The sequence below is a fragment of the Muntiacus reevesi genome, chromosome 9 (genome assembly GCF_963930625.1).
Source record: "Muntiacus reevesi chromosome 9, mMunRee1.1, whole genome shotgun sequence".
NCBI lineage: Eukaryota > Metazoa > Chordata > Mammalia > Artiodactyla > Cervidae > Muntiacus > Muntiacus reevesi.
This window is the reverse complement of record NC_089257.1, coordinates 45,203,481-45,226,418: the sequence shown is the minus strand read 5'-3', so window position 1 is coordinate 45,226,418 and position 22,938 is coordinate 45,203,481. Positions and strand designations below refer to the sequence as shown.

Here is a 22,938-nt window from a genome sequence, read left to right as displayed (position 1 = left end):
AGACACTTTACTGTGGGCAGAACTTCCCAGGTTTATATCAGAGTCCTAGACACTGGAAAAAAAAATTCTTATCAGTTACCTATGCCTTGGTTTCTGCATCAACTCCTCAAGCTACTCATGTTGTATCAGGACAGCCAAGTACTTTCTTTTCACATTATTTACAAATAAATCACATTATAAATTATTGATGCCTTAAAGGTCATGTGTGAAAGCAGCCAGCACACTTGGTAATGAGCATCATGATTCAAGAGCTCGCTGCTGGGAACATACTCCTTTAAAGCCTCAGCCCTGATTGGTACTCCTGAATAGGAATTAATGGTCAAAATCGACATCTGAAATGGAAGCAGTCTTGCCAATATCTGCATCATAACCACTTACACTTTGCCCAGTGACCTTGTTTTTCCTTTATTACCTCCTTTCTGCCTCAGACCCTTTGAAGATTTCTTAAATACTGAATTTAAAATGAACTCCTCTGCTCCACATACTTGCCTGGAAACTTTTAGCTACTCTGTAATGCTTGAAGCTAATTACATAAGGAAACAGATTTTAAAAAAGGATACCTTTCCATGAACAAAGAAAAAAAAGAACTAATATTTCCTTTGGACAAGACTTAGCAAAGATCCAATCTATCAGCGAGTTCTGTGGTATTTTTCTTTCCCTAAAAACATCCCAGTTTTCAACACTCAAATATTTCACTCTGGTCCCAATTACCATTATCTCTGCCCTGGACTTTTACTATAGCAGATTACTAACTGGTCTTCGTAATACCAGGAGTTAGATAATATACCCTTATTTTAATGCATAATGTATCCACAAGTAATATATACATATGTACGTATGTATAAGGGCTTTCCTGGTAACTCACCTGGTAAAGAATCCTCCTGTAAGGCAGGAGACCTTGGCTCAGTTCCTGGGTTGGGAAGATCCCCTGGAGCAGGGATAGGTTACCCGCTCCAGTATTCCTGGATTTCTCTGATGGCTCAGGCAGTAAAGAATCCGCCTGCAGCGCGGGAGACCTGGGTTCCCTGGAGGAGCATGGCAACCCACTCCAGTGTTCTTGCCTAGAGAATCCCCATGGACGGAGGAGTCTGACAGGCTAAAGTCCATGGGTTACAGAGTCAGACATGACTAAGCAGCTAAACACAGCACAGCGTGTATGTATATAAATAAACTAGTTCTATGTATGTACACATAACATTCTTACGTATTCACCATCTAGCGTTAGCAACACCACTGACGCCTTTGCTTCTCTTCCCTAGTCTCATCTTTTTTCCTCTCATCAAATGTTCCAGGTCCTGATGGCAACAACACAGCCTTCAGCTGTTTTATCTCACCACACACACATCACAATCTGGATACATAGCTAGGTTTGTTTATTACATTTTTCTTTCAATTTTTATGAATTTATTTTAATTTTTTTATTTTATTTTAAATTATATAAAATATTTACCTGATTTAAAAATGAACCTATGAAGTAATATCTATCCTGTGAAGTCTAGCTGGTGTTTTTGCCTTCTCCAAACTTCTCAGTCCGATTCCCTACAGCTAATGATATATACATGCTGCTTGCCTAATAATTATTTTTTTGAAATTTATTGAGATTATGTTTGTAACAATATTTGTGAATGTTCCATGTACACTGGAAAGAGATATAACTTTTATTATGATAGCTTGCAGTTTGACATGTATTTGTACTTTTTAATTGATTATATCTTTAGCTTTTTTATTTTTGCTATTTTTTGTCCATTTGCTCTGTCTTGAATTGGGAAAGGTTTATCAAAATCTTCTTTATATGTATATTTCTCTATTTCTCATTGCAGCTTCTCTACAGTCTACTTTTTGAAAGTTATTATTGGATATAGAAATATTAGTTACTTTAAGCCTTTAGAATTATAACGATGAAAGCAGGACAAATACTATCCCCATTTCACAGATAAAATGACTGATTCTCAGAAAGAGTTGGTGGTTTTCCATATTTATACAACTATTAAATGTTCTAATTAGAAATGATCTCTCCTTTGTTTCTGCTGGACAAATTATCTTTATTCAGTGCTAACTGAGTGAATATTACTCTAATTTTCAGCTGCCTTTAACAGAGAAATCATCAGTGATCTGTATTGTTCAATTACCCTTTGACATCATTGTAAAAATGTATTATTGTTGATTGTACAAAAGTAAAAACAAAGTAGCATCAATGAAATAACTGTGAATGAAAAAAGTCCATACACATCGCTATAGAATTGTGACATATTTTTGAAGATATATAGCTAACAGAGGGCTTCCCTGATACTGAGCTGGTAAAGAATCTGCCTGCATTGCAGGAGAACCCGCTTCAATTCTTGGGTTGGGAAGTTCCCCTGGAGAAGAAATAGGCTAGCCACTCCAGTATTCTTTGGCTTCACTGTTGGCTCAGTTGGTAAAAAATCCACAGGCAATGAGGGAGACCTGGGTTCCATCCCTGGGTTGGGAAGATCACCTGGACGAGGGCATGGCAATCCACTCCAGTATTCTTGCCTGGTGAATCCCCATGGACAGAGGACCCTGGCTGGCTGTACTCCATGGGGTCACAAAGAGTCGGACACGACTGAGTAACTAAGCACAGCACACAGCACATAGCTAACAGGAGAGAAAGAAAATGAAAGGCGCTCAGTCGTGTCCGACTTTTTGCGACCCCATGGACTATACAGTCCATGGAATTCTCCAGGCCAGAATACTGGAGTGGGTAACCATTCCCTTCTCCAGGAACAGGAGAAACATATCAAAATATGTTTTTGATATAGTATCAAAAAATAGCAAAAGGAGAAACATATCAAAAGAAGAAATAAATCAATCAGTAAGTACACAATCAGATATGTGTGCCCATGAGTGTGTGTCTATGTGTACCCCAAGATTTACACAAGAGTTTTTACTACCAGATGAAATATAAATAACTTGTGTGAGAAATAAATCCTGATCAAAAGTCCCTGGATTGTTCCTCTAATTGCCATCATAAGACTTTTCTTCACCCATTTGCTCTAAGGATAAGATATTCCAATAGCTAATCTTCTACTCCAACAATTATAACATTGAAATTGATTAAATACATTCCCATTCCTAGAAGAAAGCATAGGGCGAAATTCCTTAACACTGGTCTTGGTAATTATCTTTCAGATCTCAGACCAAAGACATAGACAACAAAAGCAAAATAAACAAGGAGGGTTACATCAAACTAAAAATCCCCTCCACAGCAAAGGAAACCATCAGAAAAATAAAAGGGAAACCTACAACACAATGGATGAAGTATTTTCAAATTGTATTATATATATGTCTAACATTTTATTTTATTTTTTTAAACTTATTTTACTAAGCATTATATTTTCTAGTTCCATCCATGTTGATGCAAATGGCAATATTTTTATGGCTGATTAATATTTCAGACAGAGAAAGATAAATACTATATGACATCAGTTATATGAGAAATCCGAAAAATAATCTAGATGAAACTTTGTGGAAAACAGAAACAGACTCACAGAGATAAGAAACAAATTACAGTTACCAAACAGGAAAATGGGGCACGGAGGACAAATTAGGAGTATGGGATCAACAGATATAAGCTGTTATACATAAAATCAGTAAGCAACAAGGATTTACTGTATAGTAAATTATACCAAATATCTTATAATAGCCTATAAAGCAATATATTCTGCCAAAAAAAAAGAATCACTCTGCTGTACACTTGAAACTAACACAATATTATGAATCAATTATTCCTCAATTAAAAAATGAACTTAAAAAGAAAGATAAAATTTTCTTTACAGTATATGCACAAATTGAAAATATAACATGACAAACAGATTTGAATAAAGAAAAAGCAACAAAGATGTAGTGGAGATAATTTGACAGAGTAAATTAATCCTATTTCTCTGGATAGTTGTAAGGACATATGAAGTCACAAGGAGATTTCATAACCCAGAATACATAATGATTTGATTGAAAAAAGAGGTAAAAACTAACAAGGAAGAAAGATAAGAAAAATTTAATCACATATCTATAATATAAAGAATGCAGTTTGGATTCAACAGAAAAATTACAATAAGAAATATAACTTGACTGATAAATTTTAAAAATTACACCTGAGCAATAAATAAATAATTTTCCTACTGCCAGAATAAAAAGGAAAGAAAGATAGATGGGAAAATTTAGTAGCAAAGATAATAAATGACTACAGTATTTTTCTTTTATTAAAAAGAACTAAATATCGATGAGTAAATAAAGCATTAAGTAGTTTAAATCTAGGATGTTTTAGAAAAGTATGGATCTGTCTTTAGCATATAGTTCAAACATTTGATTTTTACACAGAGTATCTCAAACCTGTTATCTTCTAAGATGAATTAAGCTTTTGTAAAAGGTAGCCATAATATCCTCAAATTAACAATAATTTTAAAAGCAATTAAAGTGAGAAATATGAGAAAGGATGCATACTTCCACTTTTCTAAGGATTTAAGTTAAAGGATGGACAAATGCCTGTCGGCATATATTTTACATATTGCTTCCGCTCCCAAGAAGGGAGACTTGATTCTTTCTCATACACAGAGCATATAGAAATTTTTCTTTGATAAGAAAAAGTCTGGGAATTAGCGGATATTCACAGAACTCAATCTATGATTATAAACAGAAAAAAGAAAAATCTACAAAATATCCCACGGTGTCTCATTGTGTAGAGATAATAGAGGGAGGTGTGCTCAGCGATACCCTGGGGACCTCCTGCTGGCGTCATCTCTCAGGACCTCATCTTTTATGATCCTCTCAGAGAATGACTCAATTCAGTGTTGGTGCTTAAAAAGTAGTGTAAAATTCACCCAAGAAAACAGTCAGAGATTGAAATAGAATCCATGGAAAAGTCCATTTCCTACCCAGCTGTTAGGAAAGAGGACTGAGAATCACTGTCATCCAAAACCAAACTCTGGATGTGCAGCTTGGATCTCTGGATCTCACTCTGCTGGACTCACTGGCAGGTCCACTTACCTACAGCTCCCCGACTCTAGAACAAACTCATCCTTGGTCTCCAGGTAAGAAGGAGGAAGATGCTGAAGGCATCAAGTCTCTGCAGAACCAGAGTTTACCCTGGGAGAAGGGCTGTGTCATTATTTTTACAATCCACAGTCTATTTGGGAGAAGAGATTTTTCTTTATCTCTCTTCTCATGAATTCTCACCCTTAGAAATCTTGCCACGGGCACTTACTGAGGTGGTCAGTTTGTCTGCTAAAAAGCACAAGAAATCAAAAATCCATTGTCTCTCAAACTCGCTACCCCTTTCAACTATAAGAATCTTCCTGTGTTCTTGCCTTCCATCCCTGCTACATAGGTGTTCTCTTCCTGTTTCACATTTTCCACACTCTCTGGGTGATTCCCACTGAACTCACAGGAAAATACCTAGGACACAAGACAGAGCTTCTTGAAACGTACTAGGCATTATCTGGGAGGTGGGAAGAGTCCAAGCACAGGAGTGCTAGTGTTAGGTGTGCGGACACTTCCTGCTCCAGTACCTGGTATTCAGGCTGCTGCCACATTGCATGTCTGCTCTCGCGCGTAAGAGTGAAAAAGAGAACAGGATGCATTTGGAGGGTCTGTTCCCATTTCTACTGGAAGAGGAACAACCACCACTGGCGCCTCTCTCTTATACCGGTGTTCCAGGTGGTCACACCTAGTGTTACTCCCTCTTCGTGGTCACAGGATCCCCTCGTCCCAAAGATAACGTGAAGCTGGACCTGCATCACCTGTGTCTTCCAAACTTCATAGTATGCTTTTAAAAGGATTATTAGCTTAGGAGTGTTTGAGTGCAGGTTTGTGACAGTGTCTATGAGTATGAGAGGAATCTATTCATTTCTGCATGTATTCCATCATTCACATACTAATTCAGTCAGTGAACATTTCCTAAAAATTTACTATATACTGGGTGATGCAGTTATATGGATTGAGATAGGATTTTTACACTGAAGAAACATAAAACCTAGTCTGGGAGACAAGCTTGTGAACAAGTAATTATGTATAAATTAATGAGAACTTTAAAAAAGCATGTAATTATATACATATATCAAAACTCATCAAATTGTACACATGAAATATGCACAGTTCATTACAAGTAAATTTACAATGATGAAGCAGTGAAAAAAATTGGGCTTGTCAGAAATCATTGGGAAATGAAATCAGTAGTGGATTATTTTGGCTACTGAGGTGGCAGTTTATCAATGATTCTCTTGTGTATTCCCTTTACATTGTATCAATGGAAAAGATATTTCTCATTATGTTTTACCAGTTCCTCAAATTATTTCCTGACTCTGCCTTCCTGGTTCCTCAAGGCCAATATATTATACAGTTGGTTCAGGGTGGATCCATTGCATTTCCACCTGGATAGATATTTATGAATAGAAACCTCACTGTAACCATGTGGTCTTTCAGTCCTACTTAGCAGTTCATGAGCAGGTGGTCCAGTCACAACTGATCAGGCCACATTTGTCCTATATTGCCAGTTAGATGTGTGGTTTTATCTGTGAAAACAAACCCTTGTATGTTGGCAGTCTTTGACTCTCCCCCGCCCCCATCCCTAGATGTCCCTGCCAGGTAGCTGACTTTCTGCTCTGACATCTCCTTCGTTGTAAAGGGCAGTTCTAGGACTAGTACTCCAGCCTTTCCCTGGAATATCAGACTCCAGCCCTGATTCCTCGCCATTTGCCCATGACCCTGCTACCATCCCTAAGTCTTTCTAAACTCTTTCCCCAGGAGCCTGGATTCAGCAGGTTATTCCTTGCTTGTTCCTGAGGTAAAGCTATAGACTTTGACTGGTGTTTCCTGCCTGGTTGCAGAGTATTGAACCAGTGCCTCATGCACCTCTCCGGCTGATCAGACTTCTGATACATCTGCAGCTTGAAGGAGCTCGAACATGGTTATGCCAGATAAGACCCTGCAACTCTGCAGGCAGCTGTTGTGACTGCATTGGATCACCACAAAAGGCCCTCTCTATTTCCCAAGTGTGTGGTGCTGTCTAAGTCTGGACTGGTCTCCACTGTCCTGCCTCTCTCATGCAGAAGTCTGATCATGCCTTACTCTTGAGCACTTCCATCAAACCTTGATTCTCTGATCCAGTGAAGAATTTAGGACATAATCAGGACAGTGGATTATACAATCATATAAAATGGTCTCATAAAATTTACTTTCTACTTGGAAGGATGATACGGCATCTCTTGGAATCACAAAGGAAAAATTATTTGTTCTGCTTCTTGATGAAATAAAAGTGAAAGCCTGCTGACTAAAAATTAAACTACAAAAAATAAAAACCTGTGTTCTCTACTAAATGCAGAAAACTTTATAATTTTTCAAATCCACATAATATGTTAGTGTTCTCTTTAGACAGCTTCTGTAGAAATATGGTGGTGGAAATTTTTAGAAACTTATGTCAAATATTTATAAGAGTTTTTTTTATTTTTTTTTAATATTTATAAGAATTTTTAAAAATCAAATACATTTTTTATTCCAGTGAGATCTTTACTTTCAGGATCTGATGCTCAAATGTAGTCAGACTTTTATGGCTCTGTCAATCCTTATTGTGTAGCTAGGAATGAACATCCATAGGCACAAAAAACCAAACCTATCTGACTGAATTCATCTTGCTGGGCCTTTCTTCAGATCAGCAGATCCAGATCATGCTATTTGTGATATTTCTCATCATCTACCTGCTGACTGTATTTGGGAATCTGCTCATCATACTATTAATTCATATTGACTCTCAATTGCATACACCAATGTATTTCTTCCTTAAAAACCTGTCGTTTAGTGATCTCCTTTTCTCTACAACAATTGTCCCCCAGATGCTCTTCCATTTGCTGGTATCAAGAAAGACCATTTCCAAGCCACGGTGCTCAATTCAGATGATTTTTTTTCTAGTAGCTGGGTGTACAGAAAGCTCCCTGCTAGCAGTGATGTCCTATGACCGCTTTGTGGCTGTCTGCAAGCCCCTTCACTACTCCACCCTCATGACCCAGAGGATTTGTGTTCAGCTGTCCATAGGATCTTGGACTAGTGGAGCACTTGTGTCTCTAGTAGATACAACATTTACTCTATATCTTTCATACCATGGCCAGAACATAGTTAATCACTATTTTTGTGAACCTCCTGCCCTCTTGAAGTTGGCTTCAGAAGAAACCTACAAAGCTGAGATGGCCATCTTTGCCATGGGTGTGATAATCCTCCTCGGTCCTCTCTCCCTTATCCTTTTCTCTTACTGGAATATTATCTCCCCTGTGATTCAGATACGGGCAGGGGAGAGGAGACTCAAGGTCTTTTCTACATGTGGTTCTCATCTTATTGTTGTTGTCTTCTTCTACAGATCAACAATATTTACCTATATGCGTCAAAATTTCAAGAAAATGAATGAGGGAGATAAGGTGATCTCAGTGTTCTAGTCAGTCATAACTTCTATGATGAACCCATTCATTTATAACCTAAGGAACAAAGATGTTAAGCAGGCATTTAGAAAGGTATTTGGAAGATAGAGTCCCTTAGAGCCAATGATCTCTGTATTGACATACCATCATGGGGATGAAGACATTTTAAAATGATTCAACATCTGTAACAACTTTCTGAAGTGTCTCTAGGATGATACATCAGTAAGGCACACACAGGTGCCCTTGTACATCTAGAATGTTTCAAGTTTGTCTACTGAATCTTGATCAAGATTATTCTTTGTGTTTATAGATTACTTGCCTCATAATAATAATTTATTATTGTTATATCTATTATTATATCTATTACTATGAGGCAAGTAAAATAGAGCTTTACTGTTATATTGTATAGTATAATATTATATTATATTGATTATATTTATACATTACATTATATGAATACTTAAAAATATTGAATAGGATCTTTATTTACACTGCACTATTCATTCACTAATCCATATTCACCCAGCGATATTACCTTTTGATTCTAAACTTCACAACTAGTTGTCAGTCTCATCCCATGCTAACATCAAATACAGTCTTCTACAGGTCTTGGAGTCCTACACTAGACTCTAAAAGTTCTAGCGAGAAAATATCAATGACTTTTTTTACCCTGAAACTCTGATACTGGACTCTTGGCTTTTTGTTTCATTTCCTGCAGTCTCAAAATACTCCTATAGCCAATTCAGCTGCACATGGGGGTGCTGTTGGCTCAGACAATAATGTGTGGGACCTCACATTCCAGTAAATATGGTACATCTTCTGTATATCACGTAGTTTCTCTCCAAGGGTCATTGCCTGTAAGGGAACTAGAATGGAGAGAACACTGCCTACATCAGAACTCTCAGGGCCTTTACCTGTGACACCAATATGCCACAGCTGCTCCCCCTCAGACATGCTCTCCCCTCTTCTGCAGGTTTGACTTGCCAACACCCATCAGTCCTCTCTTTTGGAAAGTGGAAGAGAATCACTGACTATGAGAAGAAATCCTAGAAGGTGAAGATTGCTCTGTAGGGTGAAAGGATGCCTTTAGTCTTTTCTAACTCTGCTACAACCCTCTGTAAGAGCAGAAGCAGCATCACTGACAGACCTGCAGCTTCTAATCAACTCCCAGCCTGGTACACTGCCCTCATGAAAGTCAAATTTGCCACACTGACTTCTGGCAATTCCAGCTTCCATGTCCATGACCTTTTGTGAATACCCAGTGCTGTTCATTATATGTGACAAGGCCCTTGCTGAATTGAATGCATCGTGTAGAATGATCCTGCATGGGAGAATAAATCTGTGCAATACTAGATCTACCATGTACATAGATGTATATTGTTTTCAGATTATGTGAACCAGCATGCACCTATACAAGGAAACAAAATCCTGCTCCAAAGATTATTTGAGAAACTATGTTATAAACAACAGCAACTACTTACCCATGCTGCTGCCTCACGACCATTCAAAAGCTCAGTCCATTACTTGCTCTTTTCTTTCCATTTAGTATAAGGGAAGTTGTAGCACATAATTGGAATAATTGTTGCAAAAGTGGCCATGGTTCACTTTGAGTTATAGAAAACTCAAACAGGATAAGAAAATACAGATTCTTAGATACATTTTTGAAAGAAAACACCCACCTCTGACTGGATGCCAGACTATTGATGACTGTGCAGCAGAAAGTGAAGTTGCTCAGTTGTGTCTGACTCTTTGCGACCCCATGGACTGTAGCCCACCAGGCTCCTCCATCCATAGAGTTTTCTAGGCAAGAGTACTAGAGTAGGTCGCCATTTCCTTCTCCAGGGGACCTTCCCAACCCAGGGATCAAACCCGGTTCTCCCACATTGCAGGCAGACGCTTTACTGTCTGAGCCACAGAAGATAGATGAATTAAAGCATGTGAGAAACTAACAAGCTCCTGAAGTCACCACAATCTGGGAACTACTCGTGTTTTCTAGAGAAAATAGTTTTCCAAGCCTTAAAAGAAATAAATTTCCTTTCATTATTCTACAGGTTGTATGACTGTTATTTTTGTGTTAAATCAACCCATATAATATTGCTTTCAATAGCACAGTTTGAATTTATTTATGCAATGAATATCTAATTGATTTATTAACTAAATATTTATTGAGATCTCTCCTAGGTGCTGGATATATTGGACTGGACAGCTTAAAATTCCTATCCCCACTGAATTTACATTTTAGAAGGGGGTGATAAAAATGAATAAACAATAAAACACATAACATGTCTGATGGTGATAAGTGCAAGGAAAGGCAGGCTGCCATTTTAAGCAGGTCGTCAAGAAAGACCTTTCTGAGAAGGTGATATTTCATTAAAGGACATCTTATATCTTGTAGAAATCAGCATTTGTGCTGTGACCAGAAGGTTGAGAAGAAAGAACCAACCAAGAAGAGATTTAGAGAGGAGTGTTTGGGCAGAGAAAACACAGAGTCTAAAAGGTTTGGATTGGAAAGAGTATTTTTGCAATAAGGACAGAAACAGATCAGAATGTTTGGAGGCTGATGAGTGACAGGGGGAGTGCAATGAATGAGGTCATAGACAGAAGCAGAGGACAGATTGGTAGGGTCTTGGTATTAGCTTCCTAGGGCTGCCATAACAAATTTTCACAAACTCTGTGACTTAGAACAATAGAAATTCATAGTTCTAGAAGCAAGAAGTCTGAAGTTAGATATCGGCAGATTATGCTCTCTAAGGCTCTAGTGGAGGACACTTCCTTGGTTTGTGGAACCATAACTCCAATCTCTGCCTTTGTCTTCAAAATGCCTTGTTCCTTCATTCTCTTTGTCTGCCTCTTTTCTGTAAAAGGAATCCTTCACTGGGTTTAGGGTCTACTAGCTCAGGATGATCTCATCTTGAGATTTCCCATAATTACTTCTGCAAAGAACTTTGTTCCAAAAAAAGTCACGTTCTGAGATTCCAAGTAAGCATCTTTTAGGGTGACACAATTCAATTCATTACAACCTTGGAAGTCCTGAAAAAAGTGTTTGATTTTATGTTCAATAGAAAGTCATCCCAATATGTTTTTAAAAATTCCCTTTGAGCATTATATGGAGAATTGATTGTAACTGTACAAGGATGGAAGCAAGAAAAGCAATCAGTAAGATTGAGCTTTGCTCTGGTAACCCAGGAGAGAGATGATGGTCTTAACTAGACTTATAGCAATGGAGAGGTAGAGGAGAGATGGTAAGACTTAGGAGTAGATAAGAAATAGAGATGGAAAAAGAGAGGAATGAAATATCTCTGCCAAGGCTTTGAGCAATTCTGTGTATAATGAAGAGGACTCAAAACAGGGGGAGTTTGGTTGGAAATTTAAGAATTCTCCTTTGAAATTATTTATATAGTCCTGTATTATATGTTTAGTTCTCAAAGTCTTCTGTATTTGAGTAGTTATAATAAAACTTTCATTTAAACAGTCATGACATCTTAAATTGCATCCTGTACCTCTAGTTTTTTGTCCCATTAGCTGAAAATAATTAAAGCATTCTTAGTATAGCTGCAGACAGAGATTCTGAAATCTCCTGACACTTTTTAGATTGGGAGGTATCATCAAAATAATGCAGCATATACGTATGTCAGCTGTATTTTACGTGATTCATACCGTCATTACTGAAAACTATTTTAAAAATTCCGACAGAACTTGGAGACCTCAGAGTTCCTCAGACTGATATGAAAAACAGTAGTGAAAAAATTGACAGCAGTTAAGATTCAGGTATTTCTGTTTGTGATTACCATAAAGAATGCCCCAGGGTATCTGTCATTGTGGAAAGGCTAAAAAAAAAAAAAAAAAAAAAGAGGTAAAAGTGCAGGTTGCTCCAGGGAATGTCCTGTTTACAATAGCTCTTAGGCTGTTAGGTTTAAGGACTTCCTTCAAGGAAAATCCTCCAGAGAAGTTTGAACTCTTAATGAAAAGGCATATTGGCTTGGTATAGAATAAGACTTATAGCCCAGGTGATGTCCAAGCCTTCAGAATATTTTTTAAACTGCAGTGGAGGTTGACTATTAGGATATGGATTAGCAGACTGCAGAAACCACAGCTTTCTTCATTCATTAATTTATCTCTTCATCATTGATCCCACTGTCCTGTGTTTGCCTCACCACCCATCACCCAGGTAAGAGTGGGTAGGGTAACTATGGAGCATTGATTCTCTTAGGGAGTCTGAAATCTCAGAGTCTGTTCTTTGGAATTGGGCTTTGCCTTTCACTCTCCTGTTCCTCTCTCTTTTCAACCTGGTTTCTAGAGAGAATACTTGCTCATCTTTTGCAGCTTCTCCTGAATAACGGCCTCATAAATTCTTTTCCGCAACTCCAAGGAGGAGGATTAAGCTATTAGCCAGGGATACTAGAGAGACTGCAAGGCTGTGGATACCCACTGCCTCTCTTTTTGCATCAAAAGCTAATCTGCCAGATTCTCCTCTGCCTATTGCTATCTCAGTGCTCTCCTTTCAGAGACTGCTTCCTCCTTCCTTTTAACCACTTAGGTTTGAACACTGGGAGGAAGGGAGACAAGGATGGAACCTGAACCTCCTGTCCTGGCAAGATCATTTTGTATCTGGAGGTCCCTGAATGGCCACACAAGGCTACATGAGTCTGCTCACTTGTGTGTGCTGACATACACTGATCTTGGTATCTTGTCCTTCATCACACTGAACTTGTCCTTCATTTGGATGTGGCTGACAATTCACTCACCCTCTTTAATCTGGTAATCTAGGATTTAACCTAGGATTTTAATCTTTAACCAAGGATTTTCTAAATCAAGATCTTCCACCTCAGCTCAGAGTTTGACGTCCCAACAGTTAACATAGCCCTCTCTTTTTTGCTTAAATTTCTCTTGAGAGAGTGAATGTATTGGTGTGCTGTGGAGGCCTGAGTCTATTTATTGATTCATTTAACTCATTTTTAAACTTCTACTATGTGTCAGGTGATGTTAGTATACAGATAAGTGAGATAGATTTTACTATCTTGAAAAAACAACTTAGTCCAAGAAGATAGATATTTAATCAAATACTTCATGTACAGTGTAACATTTTCACAAAAACAGGGATGTATAAATCGTTTTCTGGACATTGTGAAGAGAACAGTCAGTTCTACTTTGTATTCTGATTACAGACCTTTAAGAAAGTGATTACATTAAAGCTGACTCCAGGTAACTAAATGGGTGGTTAAAATAGAGGAACCAGATTATTTATGTGAAGGAATGCAAAGTTTTAGAGAACTATAGATGATTGCTTTGACTGCAGTCTAGTCTAGTAGGTTAAAAAGAGAAAATTTATGATGTGTATGTTGGCAGAAGACAGATCACTCAAAGAATTTGAAAAGAATTAAAAGAATGCTATGAAGTTGAGAAGAGAATTCACAATTCTACAGTAGTATCATTTGCATTTTTTATGATTTGTTTTCTCACATGACTTGAGACAACCAGAAATTATAAGTAAAAATTCAGGATGGGGTTGAGAAGACATAATTAAGATGTAGAAAAATAAAAGAAGAGCAGAAAGTGATCTTACAATAGCAAAAGTGAGAAATTTTAAAGAAATATTTTAGTTAAATTATGCCCAATTCCTTAGACATTGAAGATGATATGGGATGAGAAAAGCTCATTGAATGGACAAAAGAGTATCTTTGATTTCAATACAATCATAAAAAAAAGAAAAGAGACTGAAAGGATTTGAAGAGTCAGTGATATTGTTAGGTAGTTAGAATAGGGAAAAGGAGTCCAAAATGGCGGTGGCTAAAAGACAAGGAAGGGAAAAGCCTGTGAAAATAGATCAGAGGAAGGTCAAAGGAAGGTCTGAGGACCGGAGGGAGGACTTCAGATAGAACAGCACTCCTGACTAAGCCCAATTTGCATAAGACAGGCCTGGGGGCGGGGGGGGGGGGACATATAAAAAGAGGGGCCCTCGCTCTCTCGCACTCTCTCTCCCCATCTCTCCCCCTCTCCCTCTCCCCACCGCCACCCCACGCTGGTGCACTCCTCCACTCTCTGATTCTCCTGTTATCTTCTAAATAAAATTGAGCTGTCACACTGATTTGTCTAAGAGCCATGACATGGTTTGTCCAAGACCTGAGAGCTGTGATGCGCTGAGGGCTTTAACGTCCGTCACTCCAAATCATTGTTGTGATGAGACAGGAACCGAGGAGCATACACTCGCCTGACAATATGATAAAAAAGTAGAAGTGATGGGTAATGAGTAACTGATGAATTTAGGAATAGAAGTCAGATAGCAACAAGGAATAGTATGATGAAGGAAGGTTGTGTAACTTCTTTTTATTTTCCCCCTAGAGGAAAAAGTTAAGGTAGTTAAAATTTAAAAGTTACTTAACTATCTTAAGGCTCAGTTTCACTATTTATGAAAAATAATTGGATGATATTACCAAAGAGTAAGATCATTCTAAAGAATGAATGGGATAATGACTATCAAGAGTTTAATGCAGGACTTCTCAGTGAAAAGCAGATTTAAGAAACAATATTTATAATGGTCCAGAATGTAAAGTCAGAGGATAGGAAGAGGCAAGAGATGAGAGTGAAGAGGTAGGCAGAAAATAGAGAACAAAGGATTGAGTGAAAGATTGCTTATTTTCTGCATACAAAATAATTTGTTTTTATTAGAGATATAAAATCACATAGAAATGGAAAGAAAAAATTTTTATAATCCCATCACCCAGAAAGACACACATATGAACACCTTGGCCAGGCAAATTTTAAAATATAAAATATTTTTATAATTCACATTTCATCTTAAATATTTTGCAAAATTTTGATATTAAATAATTTTACAGTTTTTCAGGGGCTGCATAGTATTCCATCATTTGGATGTTCTATATTTGATTTTTTGAGAACATTTCATCTTTTAAAGAGTTGTAGTTATAATATTGTAACAAAATCCTCACAGATTTATTTGATCCATATTGTTTTTTGATGAAATATTATTATATTTATTCATGATAAAATAGTAAGTCTGATTTACTTTATCAAAGTATACTGCTCATTTTAATGCATTTCCTCTATGTTGACAAATTACCCATTATGCAGATTTTAATATTTTTGTTTCCAAAAAAACAAGAACTTCATTATCATTGAATACTACAAATTTTAAAAATTCATGCCAATGTGATGGTCAAAAAGTCATCTAATTTTAATCTGCTTTTTCTTGTATTGAGATTGAAATTTACTAATTATGAATTGTCAACTTATGTGTATACCTTTTTCCTATAATATTTATAATTTATTTTCTGATTATCATTAGACTTTTTATACTACTTATAAAATTAATATCAAGAATATTAATCCTTGATCTCCTACATTTGCTAAAGTTAATTTTTCCATGTTGTTGTTTACTTTCAAATTTTGTTTTGTGAATGCATTAAAAACTTTCCCCCATCTTTACTGAGGTATAACTGACAAATAAAAATTGCATATATATTGCATATAGTTAAGGTACACAATGTGAGGTTTTGATGTATATATACATTGTGAAATGATTACCAAAATCAAGTTAATTAATATATCTGTCTCCTCACAGTTACTTTTGGTGGGGGGAGAAAAATTAAAATCTATTCTCAGCAAATAAGGGTACAGTACAATATTATTAACCATAGTCACTGTGCTATATATCAGAGCTTCAGAATTTATTCATCCTGTCTGATTGAAACTTTTTACCCTTTTATCAACATTTTCTTATTTTCCCTACTTGCAAGTCCCTGGTAACCACTATTCTACTCTTCGCTTCTATGAGATCAATTTTTCAGATGCCACATACAAATTAGGACATAAAGTACTTGTCTCTCTGTCTCTGGTTTATTTCAATTAGCATAATGTCCATCAGGTTCATCCAAATTGTCACAGATGGCAAAATTTCCTTCTTCTTTAGGACTGAATAATATCCATTGCATATGTGTGTGGGGGTCTGTACCACAATTTCCTTATCCAATCACCCGTGAACAGATTCTTAGGCTCTTTCCATAATCTTGGCTATTGTGAATAATGCTGTAATGAACTTGGGAGTGCAGATGTCTCTCTGAGATACAAATTTCACTTCTTTTGATCATATATCCAGAAGAGGGACCACTGGATCATTTGGTAGTTCTGTTTTTAATTTTGAGGGGAAATTCCATACTGTTTTTCAAATCGCTTCCCACCAACAATGTAAGTGTCCCCTTTTCTCCGCATTGCGTCAAAATGCATTATCTTTTGTCTTTTTAATAGTAGTTCTCCTAATAGGTGTGAGATTATTTGTCATTGTGGTTTTATTTGTATTTCCCTGATGATTAGTGATATTGAGCCTCTTCTCATATCCCTGTTGGCCATTTGTATGCCTTCTTTTGAGAAATATCTATTCAGTTCTTTCACTTTAAAATCAGGTTATGTATTTTCTTGCTATTGTCCTGTTTGAATGAATGTGTAAAGATTAAAATTGAAGTAAAGTAAGTTAGGTTTTTTATAGTTTGCACTTCTGTTGTAATGCTCAGAAAGGTATTCTACTACATGAGATCAATGGATAGTTACCTTATTTTTAAATGTTTAAGGTTATTTATATGTGTGTGTCCACGTGTAATGAGCAGACACATGTCCTTCACCCTTCTGTAGTGTTTTCTTTGTAATGAGTGAAGTGGACACATTTCAGTTGCTTGTCAGCTCTAGGCATACCTCAGAGATACTATGGGTTCAGCTGCAGACCACTGCAGTAAAGTGAGTATTGCAATAAAGTGAGTCATGTGAGTTTTTTGGCTTCCCAGCACATATAATAAAAGTTATATTTACACTAAATATACTAAAGACTATTAGGGGTGTCATGACATTATGTCTAAAAAAACAATGTACATGCCTTAATTAAAAAAATATTTTATTACTAAAAATGCTAACCATTGTCTGAGTCTTCAGCAAGTTGTAATCTTTTTGCTAGTGGAAGCTTTAAAATATTGTGAGAATTACCAAAGCACGATACAGATACACTAAGTGCAAAAATGCTTTCAGAAAAAAATGGTGCAAGTGGACTTGCTCAACTCAGAATTGCCACAAATCTTCAATTTATTAAAAAAAAAAATGCAGTATCTGCAAAGCATAGTAAAGTGAAGTGCAATACAAAAAGGTATGGCTGTGGTCAATCATTTCAGCATGATTTGCTGAATAATATGTGCTTTACTGATTTATCAGAAGCATTTACACAATTCTTGCACAGCCTTGGAAGGTTCTAATTTTTATTCTGATCCGGTGATATATCTTTCAGCTTTTACATTATTCTAATATTATCTTCATTGTTACAATTTATATTGTTTGTACTGTATTATCATTGTAATTCCTTCAGGTTTTTCATTTTAAATAATTTAAATTTTCTTCTTTACTTAGAAAATGCAGGCTGCATTGTACAAGTCAAACAGTATAGATAAGGTTAAAAAATATAAGTGTGATCTCAGTCACTTGCCCTGCTCCCTCGAGAATTCTACTTTCTGGGGATAATCACTGTTAACAGATTAATTTCTATTGATCTACAAATCATGTATACAAACTATTCTTCTATAGCACAATAGACTTTGTAAGAATCTTTAAATATGGTTATTTTTATTTTTTATGTTTGAATTTTGAGAAAAAGCTAGGTTCTAACATCAGACTTATATGACAATAATTTCTCTTTTAGACTTTCAGCAATAAAGGAGCTTTTAAATAGCTATTTGTATATTTTATTATGTCAAACACTAATAAATTAGATGATCAAATTATCAAAACTGATTAATGCATTTGAATCTTATTATTAAGTATTTGACATTTTATTTACTATTCTCTTCACTTTCATATATGTTTGGAAATTTCCACAGTAAGACTTTCAAAAAGAGAGAAAAACATGACTAAATCAAACTATTAAGTTTGTCTTTGCCCCTTCATTCCACATACGTAGAAGCCTCTCCATCCCCTATCATATTTGGCCTTAACATTGAATTTTGCTAGCAACACAGATCCAGTTCCAAAGGATGAACAAAGGGCAAAAGAAGGAAAAGTGTAAAAACAGGGAGAAGAAGCATTTTCCTCACTCAGGCATAGCAACCATGTGTTACTATGCTTTGTCCTTCATTTTCCTAATATTCAGTTACTTCTAGATTATAATCCCATTACTGTAATGGGATATTATATATAATATTATGGGCTAACTTTGTTTACTGTCCTAATTTCTTTAAATGCTTTGTATGTTATTTAATGTTTACATAAGCACTATAAGATATGTATTATTAATCTCATCATTTTGCAGATGAGGAAAGCAAGGCACAGAAAAGCCAAGTAAGTTGCTATTAGTCACATATCAACCAGAAAAACTAGGATTTAAACCCTGCAGTTTAGCTACCGAGCCCCAACTCCCCATCAGTGAGTTATGCCGTCTCCTGACAAATGGCAGCAGCCCATGAGCAGTTGACTCTCACTATAGGAGAAATGACTGTGGAAACACACGTATGCCACAAATATACATGTATACACAGATACACACACCCAGTCACACTCCATTTAAAAGATTAAAATGAGGTATCACATACAAAGTCTGACAATTTGCCTATATATGTATTTATGCTATACAGTTGTATGTAATTGATTTTGTAAGTCCTTTATATGTTAAGAATAATTTTAAAATTCTGTTAAACTGTTTGCAAATATTTTCTCAGATTTGTTTATTTTAAATTTTGTTTAGAGTGGCATTCACTCATAGCATCCTGATATTCTTAAATTGCCAGTTTTGTGGGCATATTTCTTTATGATTTCTTTCTCTTTGTGTGTATGTATGTGTGTGCTTGTTTAGGGAAGTTTTTACTACCCAAAAACTGAATAGGCCAATAGATAGATAAGTCAAAAAATAGATAGACTATCTAATTACATAGAAAATTAAAGTGTTTTTAAAAATTAGATAATTCAATTGGGATTAATTATTGCTTATACTTATATGTATGTATACATATGCTTATATAAACATATACATGTAATATTCTAAAGTGAATATCCAATTGTTCTATATCTTTTACTAAGTGATACACTTCAGATGCCACATTTGTCAAATATAAAATTTTCATACATACTAGGAAATATTTCTGTTCTATAATATATTTATCGGTCAAATGCTTTATACTGGTTCAGTATATACAATATTAGTAAGGATGGAAAATTTTATTACATATTTTATATCTGATTGGGTATGTTTCCTCTACTCCATCATTTTTCTTTTCCACACCTCATTTTCTACTATAAAATTACTAACCTAGAAGAAATTAAAAATAAGCTTATTAAATTCCGTTACAAACATCTTCTGTGAATTTGGTTGGAATTTCAATCAATTTATGGATTAATTTAGATGAAATGAACATCTTTACAAGATTATGTTCTATGTAAGTCAGACACAACTTAGCAACTGACTGAATTGATGCATAAAATTAATCTGCCTATTCATTTATTCAAATATAATATTTCCTGGTTTTCTTCACATAGGTCTTTGAATGTTTTTTAACTGTATACTGTTAAGTTTAGTGACTGTGAAGGAATTCTTTTTTTTACTAAAATTTCTACTTATTTTTCACTTACTCATCTTACTAAGCTTGCTTTAGATCCCTTTGAGCTTTCTAAAGATGTACAATTAGAGATCTGCAAATAATCTTTGTCAGTTTTCTCAATATTTTTCTGTGAATTCTCTCTATTGTCCTTTAGGCAGGACACCTCAAAATGCTTTAAAATATGTTCAAATATGCCTGTTATTTGTGGGCCTATAAATATGAGTTTGAGTTAACTCTGGGAGTTGGTGATGGACAGGGAGGCCTGGTGTGCTGCAGTTCATGGGATTGAAAATAGTCAGACACAACTGAGCGACTGAATTGAACTGATAAATGAGCTCTAAAACCCTTAAAATGGAGAAAGTCTGTAGATTTATCTTCAAGGGGTAGAGAGAACTGGGCTAACCCTTTACCTTCTCTACAACCAGTTTTTTAGTAAGAAAGGAACATAACTGCAGGATATAGAAAGGGTGACAAAGGCTTAGAGGAACCAGTTTGAAAATTTCTCTGAGTCTGTTTCATCATCTGTATTTGGGAGATAATAATAATTAATTCACGGAATTAAGATTTAAAATTAAAAGGATACACAAACAATAATGCCTGGCCCCAGGAAATTGCCTGACACATGATAATTAGTATTATTCTTGCCAAAGGGCTTTGTGCAAAGAGAGAGAAAAGAGTGTTGAGGACAGAATAAGGCATATTTAAAGGACACCAAAGAGTACAATGACCAAAGAGTCAGCTATTTTTACTGATGCACCTCAGCATCCTCTTCACATTGAAAACACATGACAGGTGAATTTAAGGGCCGGGATTACAAGCAATACCTCCCTTTAACTTCCTTTTCCTGGCTTCAGAGCACTTGTTTAGGATTACTTTGTAAATATAAAGACAAAAATCTGCCTTTACAAATGTTATCAGTTTGCAATATAAAAATCTAACAGGTTAAAAGCAACTACAGTATGTTTGTTTCCCAAGCTCATATAAAAGGAAGGATGTACTGTGAGCAGCCCTTATAATCTTCTCAGAACTATGCGTAGTCCAGCCAAGGCTCGGTCATCTAGTATATTCAAGATGATTGCTGGCTCTCTGGTTCTACTGAAAGATTCAAGGGCAGAGAAAAATCAGAAATAGATTTCAATTGTCAGGACTACCAAGCAAAAAGAAAACTCTTCTAACATATGGAAGCAGAAAAGAGTTGGAAGTCAATGGCCCAGTTTTGTATATTGATTGATAAAATGCTTGTTACTCATATAGTTTTTAACTGATCAATATGTGTGTGCTTTTTTTTTCTTGGTGCTGACCTATAAAGAGTATTAAATATTCATGGGAGAAGAAAACCAAACATATGTGACTGAATTTGTCTTCCTGGGCCTTTCACAGGACCCACACACACAAGTCCTGCTCTTCTTCCTTTTTCTGATCATCTACCTGCTGACTGTGCTGGGAAATCTGCTTATTGTTGTGCTCATTCACATAGATTCCAGGCTCCACACACCCATGTACTTTTTCCTTAGAAACTTGTCCTTTGCTGATCTCTGTTTCTCTACTACTACAGTTCCCCAGGTGCTAGTCCACTTCCTGGTAAAAAGGAAAACCATTTCCTTTGCTGGATGCTCAACGCAGATAGTTGTTTTGCTTCTGGTTGGGTGTACCGAGTGTGCACTGCTGGCAGTGATGTCCTATGACCGGTATGTAGCTGTCTGCAAGCCCCTGCGCTATACCACCATCATGACTCATTGGGTATGTGTCCAGCTGGCCATAGGGTCCTGGGCCAGTGGAGCATTTGTGTCTCTGGTGGACACCACATTCACGTTGTGTCTGCCCTACCGAGGGAACAATGTCATTAACCATTTTTTTTGTGAACCTCCTGCCCTCCTGAAGCTGGCTTCTGCAGACACCTACAGGACAGAAATGGCCATCTTTGCAATGGGTGTGGCCATCCTCCTAGCTCCTGTCTCCCTGATCCTGGTCTCCTACTGGAATATCATCTCCACTGTGATCCAGATGCAATCTGGGGAGGGACGGCTCAAGGCTTTCTCTACCTGTGGCTCCCATCTCACTGTCGTTGTCCTCTTCTATGGCTCAGCAATATTTGCCTACATGAGACCTAACTCCAAGATAATGAATGAAAGAGATAAAGTGATTTCTGTTTTCTACTCAGCAGTCACACCCATGCTGAACCCCATCATTTATAGTCTGAGGAACAAGGATGTCAAAGGGGCTCTCAGGAGGGTGACTGCAAAATAGTTTTTTTTGAAAGTGGGAATCTCTGATTTTGATGACAGTTTTAGGGTGAGAGAAGTGACTTTATTATAAAATTTTCCCATTTTCATTCCATTCCTATACTTTTGTTTTCTTCTCCTATTTTCCCACGTCTTCTCAAATAAGTTCAGCATGTTGCCTAATCAAAGCAAGAGACCTTGGTAGACACAGGAAAGTAATATAGAAAGGAAAAAAAGGGAGAAAAATATAGAAAGAAAGGGAAAGAGAAAAGAAAGGAAGGAAGGAAATGAAAAGTTGATGAATAAACAGTCACTACTCTGCAAGTCCATACAAGCTAATAAGGAAATCAAAACAAGTAGACAACTGTACATCAAAAAAAACAAAGACGCAAACAAAACTATAACAAATACAAGAATGTATTTCTGGCAAATGGATTCATTTTCTTCATACTTGCATGCATTCATCAAATATATTTTGAATACATCATATATTTCAGGTATATTTCTGGAAGATCAAGTGAAGTCTTGATGGTGTTATATTTCTAGCATAGCTTAAAATTCTCATTTTAACAATATCTGAAATTTTAAAGGGAGAATATTTAATGAACAGCAAATGGCAGAATTTTTCTAAGAGTATGTATACATTAAGAAAATAATGCGCTATAAAGATGAAAGTAAGACAGAATCTAGACTGAGAAATACTCTTTTTTGTACTGA

At 36.2% G+C, this 22,938-nt stretch overlaps 2 protein-coding genes across 2 annotated transcripts; both read left to right on the top strand.

Moving 5' to 3' along the window:
* Positions 1–7,679: 7,679 nt before the first annotated feature.
* Positions 7,680–8,438, top strand: LOC136174933 (olfactory receptor 2D3-like). The gene has a single exon (XM_065945198.1). The coding sequence runs from the start codon at positions 7,680–7,682 to the stop codon at positions 8,436–8,438; it is 759 nt and encodes a 252-aa protein (XP_065801270.1).
* A 12,839-nt stretch (positions 8,439–21,277) lies between these two features.
* On the top strand, positions 21,278–22,246 carry LOC136174930 (olfactory receptor 2D3-like). The gene has a single exon (XM_065945196.1). The coding sequence runs from the start codon at positions 21,323–21,325 to the stop codon at positions 22,244–22,246; it is 924 nt and encodes a 307-aa protein (XP_065801268.1). The 5' UTR covers positions 21,278–21,322.
* The last annotated feature ends 692 nt before the right edge of the window (positions 22,247–22,938 follow it).

What these genes read in the sequence shown, in the direction of transcription:
- LOC136174933 (XM_065945198.1), top strand. Translation starts at nt 7,680, where the DNA reads ATGCTATTTGTGATATTTCTCATCATCTACCTGCTGACTGTATTTGGG.
- LOC136174930 (XM_065945196.1), top strand. Translation starts at nt 21,323, where the DNA reads ATGGGAGAAGAAAACCAAACATATGTGACTGAATTTGTCTTCCTGGGC.